The following is a 12,554-nucleotide window of genomic DNA, read 5'->3' as shown; positions in this document are numbered from 1 at the left end:
AGAAAAAGGGAAGAATAGATGCTATCAAACCACCCGGTCGGTCCGGACCATCAGAAAGAACGCTTCGGCGTTTAAAATACCAAGTGGAAAAAGAACCTTTTGCCACTCAAAAAGAAGCGGCTAATCAAATTGATAAATCAGTCAGCACAGTACGCAGATATTTACAGAAATTGAATTCCAATTCTTCCAAAAATATTCAGAAAAAACGCGAAAAAAACCAAAAACAAACGCAGATTATGAGCCAATCAAATACCAACGAAGATATTGGATCGCGTAAAAACGTCAGACCGCCAAAATGGATCAAAAAGGTCGGGATCAATAAACTCCAGTGAGTGGCACAGTCTCCTGACATGAACTCTATCGAACATGTCTTGTGTCAAACCACCGACTAAGGTCCAATCGACTCGCGAAGCGTTTTCGAGTTGAAGCTTTAAAAATCAAGAAATTGATTGGCTTATAGAGGCGCAAATTGAATTGTTGGGTATCACCCGCAAAGACATTGTCCAATATTTATTCCAAGGACACAGGCGTACATTCAATATAAAACGATCAAAAAAACTGCCGAGAGCATCCTGATCGACTTAAGGGATGGGCTCGAGGAGGTTATTCACGACGACGAGATGGACTTGTTTAATATTTTTTCTTTGTTGTTTTATATTCATTTTATTATTTTTTTATTTATTTATTTATTTTTTTTTTTTTTTTTTTTTTTTTTTTGTAAATTTCCAGTAATTTTGAAATAGAAACAAAATAAAACGATAATTTGAATTTTGAGCAATGAAAAAAAAACTGAAACACGTGGTGCCATCTATTGGATTAAAACAGTAAAAATGGGAATGAACAAATGTAGATTTTTTATTAATTAAATCTTTATTAATTACAATTGAATATTTATAATACAAATGGACTTCACAAAAAAAAGAAGAATTATTAGAACAAACCAACAAATAAAAGTGTGAGAAATGGTGATTTAGTGATGATTGTTTGTTTGAGAATGAAGACATGAATTTCAAAAAAAAAGAAATGATTACAAGATAAATTGGTATGGTACAAACAAAAATGTAATTTAAAATGGGTTTATGTCGAATTACAATTGATTATGAAGAAGAAGAAAAAACATTTAAAGATGAGAAAATATCACAAACACGAAAAAAATACGGATAGAATACGGCAGGCTTCTTCCGTAATAAAAGGATCACATTTTGAATTTTGAATTGAAAAACAATAATGTCGTTTTTGTTTCTTATCAACATTCACTTGCTAAATGATGACGATTTCCATTGGTCATGTTGTTATTTTGGCCTTTTAAAACGTTCATCATTTGTTGATGATTAATCATTTGTTGTTGTTGCTGCTGCTGCTGTTGAGATTGTTGAATATTCTGTGAATGTTGTTGTTGTTGCAAAAAATTATTATTATTATTATTGTTGTTGTTGTTGATTACATGATTCATTGATTCGGATTGATGATCACAAAGTTTATGATCATTCAATGTACAGCAACGAACTTGATCACCATCCAATAAAGCAACCGTTTGTTGCTGTTGTTGTTGTGGCTGCTGTTGATGAGATTGTGCTGGAGATCCATTTGGAATTGATTTTCCATTCACCATAGCTGTATTATCACGTACAATGGCAGGTAAATGAAGACCTTTAATCAAATTGAAAATTGAACATTTTTTTAGATTAGCTAAACCAAAAACAATAAACAAAAAAAACTTACCACCAATATTTCCATGACCAATAGTATGATGATGATTATTACCGGATGAAAGGTAACTACTATTTGTCTGTAAACGTATCTGATTGGATAGATTACGTTGTGATGCACGATTTAATGTGGCTAAAAGTGCTGGTGTAAGACCAGCATTACGATGACCATCTTGTTGTTGGCAAAGATGAGCACGTGCTTGATGATTATCCAATGATCGTTGAATAGCCGGTAATAATAATTTAGCAACATAAGGATCTTCATCAATACATTCATAAATATGTTCAAACATTTGTGTCAAACGACGACAACCATAATCAGATGATGATGTATCATCTTGTATAGTATTGGTTAGCTGACTGATACTTGATAATGCTTGACTTAGACGACTATGATTGAAATGTTGTTGTTGATTGTCTTGATTGATTTGTTGTAAATTATTTTGAAATTGATGAATCGATGGAGTTGAATGAATCATTTGAGTAGGAATCAATGGTTGATCAGTCGTTGGTGAATTTGCTACGGCTGTTGGTGTCTCGCTATTGCTTGAAGTTTTTCCCAATAATTCATTTAAATATAGCAGCGAAGTTCGTGGTGCAGCTGAAGCCGAAACATTTCTTGAACCTAAAAATGATGCAGCCGGTTGTTGCATATAAAGATGTTGTTGTGATAAATGATGACCTACGTGTGTTGAACCACCATTCATTATTAAATGATGAGAATCACGCAATGATGTTGAACGTGTTGAATCCGAAGAACTTTTTGTTCCGAATGCCATCGATTGTTGATCAATGGTACGGAAAAAGAAACAACGACGACAGCTACGTGTCAAACTATTACGATATTCTTGGCGAACTTTTTCATTAAGAATACAGCAGAAAATAAATATCAATAATCCTTGTAACGAATTGAATACGGTAAATATAAAAGCCATTGTAAATGTTGGCCTAGCTAGATAGAAAACACCGATCGACCATGTTAAACCCAACATTACCAACAATGATATCGATGTTCGTATCCAAATTCTATAGATTAAATTAGATTAAGAAACAGATTAATATCTCGATAATCAATATCTAAATTGAAAAAATTATTTACTTGATTGAATGCATTTTACTATGTTCAGTTGAGATTGAATACGATGGCGATGGTGTCAATGTTGATGATGGATAAACTTTTAAATGTTGTTGCTGTTGTTGATGATGATTATGATTTTTTTGATGAACAACAGTCGAAAAATTAGTTGTTGTCGATGTTATTATTGAATTTGGTGAATGTTTACAGATAATACTAATGGCCAATGTTAAGAATAATGCATTAGCCAAAAGAATAGCTAATGCTGGTCCCAAAAAGCTCCAAATAAAATGATTATCAGTTCTTAGCCAACAATGTTGCGAAGTTCCATATGATAATGGATCAACCAATGCAGCAACAATAACTAATAATGCTGGTGCACCATATGCAACCAATGAATAGATGGTCATACGATTATGACGATTTTCGAATACTTGTACCAACATTGTATACAATTGTAAACCTTCGAAAAACATCCATAAAAATGATGCCAAAAAGAAGTAATGTAATGCAATGGCAATCAATCCGCAAACTAATTTGATACGTGTTTCATCAATTCCCAACAAAAATATAACCTCGGCAACCAAAAGACAAGCACAAAGATGTTTATGAATTGAATTTCGAATTGAATTTAGATTTCTGTTTATAAAATAATTCAATAAATGAAGCAATTCAATAAATGAATACAACACATACCTGTAAACCGATAGGGTAAGCAATGTTATAGCTAATGCAATAATCGAAATTGAACAGCCGATTCTTGTTATCATTCGTAAAACATATTCATCATTTGCATCCATCTAAGAGAAACAAACAACATTAATCAATGCTTGGATCAAATCGAATCAAAAAAAAAACTTACGGGTACATTTGTAATGTCCATTAAAACAGCAAAATTAGTCAGATGATTACAACGACAACTAGTATGTGTACGATTTGTGGATATTGTTTCACAACCAGCTGTTGACCAATCACCGAATGTATCTTCATCGATACGTTTCATATCCCAATATGCACAACGACCATTGGTTACATTTTCTGTTTGTAAATGGCGAAATGTCAATTCAATCAAACCACCATTCAATGGTACTGGTAATCGATCATATGATGAATGTTCATGAAAATCTGTAGCCAAAATTAGGCCAACAATATCGGAATTGATTATCGTTTGGGTTGATGATCGATACATTCCATTATTATTGGGATAATGATGGTGATTATTATGATGACGTTGATATTGATACATAGGATATTCATAATCATTGCGTTCGGAAAATTGTTTATAAGCATATGGTTGTAAATGAATTGGATAATCATGATAATTGTTTGTTGGTGTTCGAATTTTCAATAAATTCGCTAATCTTCGATACATTAGGAAGATAACTTTAACTTGTCCTTGATCATTAGCTTGCTGAACCAGAACTTCGTATGGAATATGAACTGAAACTTCATTCGATGTCGAATCGGACATTGATGGAACGGACGAATCATATTGTGACAGAACGAATGGAAGATGCATTCCATTTTCTAATGATGCTAATGAATGAACATGAACAGAAACCACTAGAAAATTGAAAAAAATTAATTTGATTGAACAAAATAGATTGATGAAAATAAATCAACTTACAGATATTATTATGTGTACGAACAAAATTATAATTTGGTTGCGATCGAACATCGGCTAACAGTTCGGCAATACGTTCCATTGCACGAATCATTGTACGTATGGCTAAACGTTGATCATGTGGATTCAATTCATGCCATGATTCCATTTGTATTTCTTCCAAAAGATTACTCGCAACATTCAATACAGACTATATGTTATTTGAAAAAAAAACAATTATAAATAACGATTACGATTTACACAACAGAAACTTACGTTCAATAATTCTTTAATCAAATGTGCACGTCGATCTTGATCATCTTTACTTTCTTCTAATTTGGTTTCTAATCTGATCACCAATTGTTTAATAATATCGGCAGCACTAATCAAATCACCACTATATAGAATTTTTCCTTTAGCTTGTTTAGCTAATTCTTCGGCTAATGAAAATATCGATTCTTGCGAACGGAGACGATCCAAAAGATGAGCAATCCATAGTGATGAACAATTTGACATATCCGGCAGATGTGGTGTCCATGTTGGTTCACCATTGTCAATTATGCATGACCAACGTGCAATACCACGTGCACCAATTGGACATGCTTGTCGCAGTACATTACCGGCCATTGTCCAATTCCAATTAAGATTTTTGGCATACATTGGCCGACAATAATCATAAACTAAATCGATTGAAGGTACTGGTACTGGAACCGGTACCAATAGAACATCATCCGGTTGTGATGTATATGAAGATGATGGATCATCATTTTCCGAATAAGATGATGATGGTGATTGTGGCGGATCATAATTATCCGGTTTTGGTGGTTTAGCCGTAGGTACCGGTTTGCCAATGGACAACGATGGAAAAGACGAAGACGATGGTTCAGATGATTCTGATTGTGGATATTGAGCAGCATTATTGAATGGATGTTGTTTAACATGATGATGACCAAATGGATTCGACGATACAGTAGTGGTGCTGGATGATGATGCACGATTATATGGTGTATCGTTGGATGTATCATCTGATGATGATGGTAAATCATAATTATTATCATCTTGATCCATTGATGATGAATCTTCGGATAGATCAATTGGTTTTGGTGGTTTAACTTGAATCGGTCCAGGTTCATCAACAATTGATAATGGTGCTTTTTCTACTGCTTCTTCTTGATCTTTAATATCCTGTGATGTTAGATCAATATGTGGTGGCAATGCTGTTGATGATCCGATTCCGTTTGATGGTTGCATTGGTGGTTCTGGAAACAATACAACCGGTGGAAATGATACTTGATGATGATGATTATGATGGCCATTATGATGATGATTAGAAGCTTGATTGTTATCATAATCATCATCAACATGATGACTGAAATTTCCGTCACTATGATTGTCTGATTGGTAAAAGAATTGAAAAGTCATTTCGATTAATATTGGAATAACATTGTCAAAAAAGTGAAAAGTGGAAATTAAAAGAAATGGAAACAGAAAAAGATGGGAAAAGATGTGAATGTTAATACCTTTAACACATTGATAATGAGCTTCCAGATATTTTAATGTACCGGGACAAGGATCGTCAAACATTGTGGTTGATGCAGGCAATTTACAATAGTTTTTAGAGCCACAGCTTTAATTAGTTCAGTTAGATTTGTTAAAATGTTATTGATTAAGTTGGTGGTTAGAGTTAACATTTAAGAGAAGAGCAGTGAATTGAAGAATTTAAGCGAGTTTCGTTTTCAAGCAAGTTATAATAGAAGAAAAGAGAAAAGAAAAGACAAAAACAAATTAGAAAAGTCTGCACGAAAAATTTGCTTACCGAAATCATTATTGGTTTGATTGACTAAATGTTGTTGGATATTATTTGTTAATAATGATCCTGGTTTTGTACAATTAAAATGTACTTCTAAATATTTATGTACACGAGGACAGGCGTCCTCATTGAATGTTGATACAGTTGCTTCGATTCTACAACGCGAACGACCAGCACATCTAAACGAATTTACATTTCATTTTCCGAGAAAATCAATAAATTGTAATTATATTTTGCATAAATTCAATCAAATTTTTTTTGAATATTTGTATATGATGTTTGTGTGATTGAATAAAGTTTGAAATTAAATAAATAAACAACATACCTTTCTTGTATAACTCTAAATGAACGATGTGCCATACAATTAACACTCCAATCAACATTTCCTTGTTCATTACAAACCGAGATGGAAAATCGGCCAAAATTTGCACGTATCAAATTGATATGTGTACCTTCATCACATTGTATTTCTAATGAATTTCCTTCGCATGCATACAATGTATGATATCTTGGTCGTCGTAATGTTGTCGATGATGACCATTCTGTAGGATAAAAGATAAAAACAAGTTCATTAAATTGTTGTCGTTTTTAAAAAAGGAAAAAATTCTGAATTAATTAGATTTTTCTTCAAAAAGAAAAATCACTGTAATTTGAAATGATAATGAAAAAACGATATGCTAACAACTTAAACAACATCCGTAGCAATATCATATACACACGGTAGCATTCGAAAGATCACTAGTTGAAATCGTTGTTGGAATTAATTATGTGTCACTTTTTGTTTGTCCACATCATCATCATCATCATCTTGATCTTCAGCCACAGCCACATTCATTCACGTCACTTGACATTGGCATTCATTTTTTTATTCAAAAACCAAAAAACGATGGCATCTTGATCATCATTTCATTTCTCCACAACACACGAGTCAGTTAGGCTATCTTTTCGCTCTTTCTCGCGCACTGTGAAAAGCTATTTCTTCGATCATCATCATCATCAGGTCGATTGGTTGGTTGGTTGGTCGGTGAAAAGAAAATATAGAGAAGTAAGATGAAGATTTAAATTGGCATCGAACCGAACCGACCAACCAACACTCATGGTTTAAGATTTTTTTTGACAAGATAATGATCTTGAGGGATGATGATGATACTTTTCAGTGAAAAGGAAAAAAATGAAAAGAATGATGATGATAATAAGTGTTTTTTCGCTAATACACACACACACACAGGTAATATGTGGATTTTCTGTTCTGCTTTTCTTTTTTTTTGTTCTAAGTTTCATTTGTGTCCAGTGTTTGTTTCAAACAAAAAAATTGCCCATTAGACCAACAACAACATAGCAGAACAGAACAGAAGCAAATTCTCGCTGTTATCATTTGAAGTTGATCAACCATGACCAGGGTTTTTTTCTATGAATGAATGTTTGAAAAGACAAAAACACACTGTACACAACAGTGATCCAATCTTCAATTTCATTTCATTTCCTTTAACAACAACAACAAACGTCATGATTATGACATGTCAACAACAAATAAAAAGAAAATGAAAAGAAACGTATCATAATAATGATTATCATCATCATCAAACAGTCCACCACTAATGATTGAATGATGATGACGATGATGGTTAGTTGGGTATGTTAGTAGTAAATGAATGAAAAAATATAGACCGGAGACAAATAATTTAGTCTTGTTTGGTCAAAGGTATTTTCCGATCAAAATTTTTCAATGAAATAGCACACCAAACGAGAATAAATATTGGTCTTTGTCTCTCTCTGTGTGTATTCAGGTGTTTTTTGTCTTCTGGTCTGATTATTAACACGCACTATTGAAACCAAACTAAATAGTTTGCTGATAATGTGATATGATATAAAAGTAGCCAAATTGTAATGATATTGGATGTTTATGATGATAATCATTATTATCTGGCAAAAAATTATTGCCATATTTGACATCTAGCTTGTTTTTAGAGAATGATAATGATAATGATATAGCCAACCAATCTAAATGTCAATGACACATTCAACAAACTAACCAACCAACCAATGACACAATGATTGGTTTATTTCATCCATCATCATCATCATTATTATCATCTACCTAGGTAGGCAATACTTATGTGTTTTCAGGTAAAATTAGCGAAAGTGAAAATACAACAAAACAATTCTCACACGCACACCTAATTCATACAGCAAATGAGAACAAATATTTGATACATATTTTGTTTTGTTCATTAGTTTCATCAAACAACAACATGACCCTTCGAAAAATGTTTTTCTTTTTTTCCTTTGAAAAACATTTCTTTTTTTACCTTTACTCTCTCAAAGGTATGGCTATATAGAATTTTTACCTGCAATTTTTTTGTTAATTAAAATATCGCAGCGGGTGCTATCGCCGAATGAATTCAAACGACGACGAATCAAACGAATTCATTGAGTTTTTCAACAAACCAAATAACAACTTCAAGGACATTGATTCAAGATTTGAAGAAAAAAAAATTTAAAATAGATGGATGGATGGATGGTACCATCATCAGACAGACATCATTAATATTTGAAATAAACAATTGAAAACAAAAATTCATTCATCAAACACAATTCAATTCAATCATCAAATCGAATAAAATGAATGATGACACAATACTTTTTTGGAAGCAATAATGCAAAATGAATTCAATGAACCTGACTAACCAAACCAAAAAGTAAAGTAGTAGTTTTAAAATTGATAAAAAATTTAAAAAACAAGTTTCTTTATCAGTTAGCCAAACACTAACTGAATGACCACTGTCCACCATCATCATCATCATTTTTGTGGAAAACAGAAACAGAAAAATCCAATTCAAACGAACGAAAAAACAATTAGATTCAATTTGATGATGTGGATATACATTACTTTTATTTGCTTGTTTGTTATGTAATGCATTCCTAATTAGTAAAACGATGATGTGGATGTGAATGATGAAAAAAGCCAAAAACATCTATCCAACCACCCGACAACAACAACAAAAACAAAAAATGCATGTTATTTTACTGATAAAAACAAAAACAAAAATTTAATTGGCCAAACAAACCAAACTAAACAAAAACCGTAAACAGACACGGATGAAAAAAAAGGATAGCAGAAAGAAAAAACAGACTAGAAAAATACCGGGAAGATTCTCGCATTCATTTGGTTGGATCACCGAAAAAATAATATACCGAAAAAACATCATGATGAAAATCAGATTAATCAGACAAACAAACAAACAAACTTGGTATTTGGTAAAAAGACCAAGAAATGAAATAAATAAATAAAGCCAAGTGTAGCATGCATGGTAAAGATAGTGCAATATTATTATTATTACGAAACAGAGAATGCCATATGCCGAATTTTTTTTTCGTTTACCATTTCCGTTTGGTTGTTGTTTATTAGAAACAATCATAAAAACATTAAAGACAATGATGATGATGAACTTTGAAAATACGGAATATGGAACTATCAAAGATTTTTTTATTTTATAACTAAGAAAAAAAGTAATGACCCGAAATAAGAATAAATGGAGTATAAAAGTATAGAGAATTCCGATGCCATTATTATCATTTCCAAAACAATAATTGCAAAAACAACAACAAAAAACAATTTTCACTTGCAAATATAGTATTTTTGGTCAATTGATGATGATGATGATCACAACAATAATAATAATAATAAAATGGCCAACAACAACAACAGGGTTAATTTATTTGATCAAACATTATCGATCGTGAAAAAAAAACATTATCGATTCTAGTTGGATTGGACTGAGAAAAAAATATTCACTTTCACACAATATTGGTCCCAATAGAGACTTTTTTCTTTCTTAAAAACAGCAATGATGATGATATAGTGAGACTAATGAATCATTATTTAACACCTTTCTTTCTTTGGATAACTTTCTTCGAGTTCATTAACCAAATATAATTCCTATTTTTTGGCAAAGAATTTTTTTTCCATTTAGAGTCTAACCTGGATTATTATTGTTATAAGTATTATATAAGAGGGGCTGTGTATAGACTTTTGGCTTTTTCTCATCTCTCATTTGATTAATAGAGTGACCCAATAGTAAAAAGAAAAAAAGTAAGGCAGGTATGTAATAGTAATGATGGTAAGGTATCACATTTTTCTCCTTCTTTCTTTCGTTCGATATCATAATCCATCTGGAGCCTATCATCATCATCGTTTTTACTAAACTAAAGCAGATAAGAAAGTGAATGGAACTTCTTCAATTCTTTTCTGTTTGACAATGGCCAAACAACCAAACCATTGCATTAAAGTGCGTGTGCGGCGTTTTAAATGACGACCATAGCCCATCAAACCATAGAAGAATTGTTGATGATGATAATAGACAAAGACCAAGATTATCATTATCATTATTTGCTGTTATCAAACGAAATGTACCACACCTAAACACTGACCTGACCTCGATATTATTATTATTATTATTCGAACCACTGAATTTTTCAAAATGTAGATGGCCAGACAATGGGGGGATTGAAGAAAATTGATCACATACAAACACACATTACATCACTGCAACAACCATATTTGATTGACCGCACACACAGAATTTTTATTCAGACTAGAATGAATCACAAATGGAATTTCTAGATCACCATCATCAGCATCATTATCAGAATTTCTTATGAAAATCTTCTTCTTAGCTTATGATCCGCGAAACTTAATGATGATGATAATGATAATCAAAATCAAATGAAAAAAAACAAGAAGTAATAACTTTGAAGAATTTTGAACTTAATGAATTTCTTTTTGATTCTCTCACACACAAATCATCATTAATGTCACAACAATAATAGACAACAATGAAATACCCTTGAAATGGAAGCAACAAAAATAAAATAAAATAAATATCGGAACAAGACCATTTCATCATTTACATCGACCAACCTAAATGATCTGCTGAATAATGGCCACTTTTTTTCCGTACGGATTAAATGGATTCAGATGAATGAATGATGAATGAAGAAAATGCATTGACCGAATTTTTTCAATGATGATGACCAAATGCATAGCAGTAGAAAAAAAATAATTAAACAAGATACCAAAATATTTAATATTAAGGCTACTGGGAATTACCGTAAAAAAATCATCATAAAAGGATTCAAAAAGTCTATTTCAATGATGATGATGAGATATCCGTATATTTAAGTAAACTTTTGATACTTAAATACAGAAGCTTGGTATAAATCCATATTATTATTATTATTAAGAGTCTTGTAAATATGGCATTTGATTCAGCATAAAGTGAATATATGTGATGGTCGGTGGATTAATTATGATGATGATGATGACATACACAGGAAAGGAAAAAATCATAATGGTCATACCATTAAGATTATCATCGAGAGAAAAAAAGAAAGAGAAATATAGCATTTCAAATCAATCTGGATCGATTTTTTATTTTTCTCTTTCGATTGATCACCATCAATGTTATCATTATTAATGATTTGTACTGGATTTTTTCGTTGGATGGATGGATTATTGATTCATTGAATAATAATGATCATCATTTACACATCAACATTCAGTACACACCAAAATGTTGCTGAATGATGATAATAATGATAATCCTCATATCACATCATCATATTGACAGCAGCCAAAACACTTACACAACATAACTAAAGATTTGAATGTCATTTTTGTAAAGAAAAAAGACAAGTCGGAAAAAATTGTTGTTCAATGAATCGAAATAAAATCATCATTATTATCAAAAATGTCGTTTAGAAGCTTCAAAACTGAAAAACACCACCATTACATAAAGATTACAGGTAAATCAAAAAAAATGACCAAAATCAAAACGTAAACCCAACCAACCAACTAGACCAGACCATCATCATTATCCGTAAGGCTATCATTAAAATCTGGAGTAAATGATTAAATGCAAACAAATTCAAATGATAAAAATGACCAAATTTTCATTTTTTTTCATCCGACAAAAAAAAATATCTAGAACTCGGTGAACTTGATTTGATTTTCTTCTCTTTTTATCACATTCATCATTTCTTTCAATATTGATATCCATCATTCAAAAAAATGCCCCATACTAATAATCATAATCATCATTAAAGTGGAAGTTTCTGCATTCTCAGTGTATGATTGTGGCTTTGAATTTATTATTATGGAAAAAGATATCGATGAAAAACATTCATTCAATTGATTGATCAATGGCCGAATTTGATCGCTGTGTTTACTCACTTTTCTCTATGCTCTGCTTATTATTAGCCTGATCGAGTAAGGAAAAATCAATGACAAGTGTATTCATTCATCACATCATCATCATAATTCAAGTTTAACAAAAATTGATTATTATTATCATTTTG

At 31.6% G+C, this 12,554-nt stretch overlaps 1 protein-coding gene across 4 annotated transcripts in view; it reads right to left on the bottom strand.

Moving 5' to 3' along the window:
* Window positions 1-837: 837 nt before the first annotated feature.
* LOC113796360 (latrophilin Cirl-like) overlaps window positions 838-12,554 on the bottom strand; it is a 42,692-nt gene continuing 30,975 nt past the window's right edge. Inside the window, exons 1-10 of one of the 4 annotated variants that reach the window (XM_075822794.1) lie at window positions 6,883-7,252; window positions 6,523-6,739; window positions 6,204-6,376; window positions 4,664-5,781; window positions 4,412-4,598; window positions 3,647-4,347; window positions 3,481-3,584; window positions 2,809-3,423; window positions 1,723-2,735; window positions 838-1,650 (exon numbers count right to left, since the gene is read on the bottom strand). In XM_075822794.1, coding sequence (XP_075678909.1) covers window positions 1,247-1,650; window positions 1,723-2,735; window positions 2,809-3,423; window positions 3,481-3,584; window positions 3,647-4,347; window positions 4,412-4,598; window positions 4,664-5,781; window positions 6,204-6,376; window positions 6,523-6,557 — 4,350 coding nt within the window. In that variant the 5' untranslated portion in view covers window positions 6,558-6,739; window positions 6,883-7,252 and the 3' untranslated portion in view covers window positions 838-1,246. Of the gene's footprint in view, window positions 1,651-1,722; window positions 2,736-2,808; window positions 3,424-3,480; window positions 3,585-3,646; window positions 4,348-4,411; window positions 4,599-4,663; window positions 5,782-5,907; window positions 6,015-6,203; window positions 6,377-6,522; window positions 6,740-6,882; window positions 7,253-12,554 lie in introns of those variants that run through there. The other 3 variants (XM_075822793.1, XM_075822791.1, XM_075822792.1) reach the window with 3 other exon arrangements.

Source organism: Dermatophagoides pteronyssinus, unplaced genomic scaffold (assembly GCF_027571235.1).
Source record: "Dermatophagoides pteronyssinus isolate colony J.1.1.1.1 unplaced genomic scaffold, Derpt_VIB-CSIC_2022.12 sq0020, whole genome shotgun sequence".
NCBI lineage: Eukaryota > Metazoa > Arthropoda > Arachnida > Sarcoptiformes > Pyroglyphidae > Dermatophagoides > Dermatophagoides pteronyssinus.
Note: the sequence above shows the minus strand (reverse complement) of the source record. Positions and strands in the feature narration are given on the sequence as shown.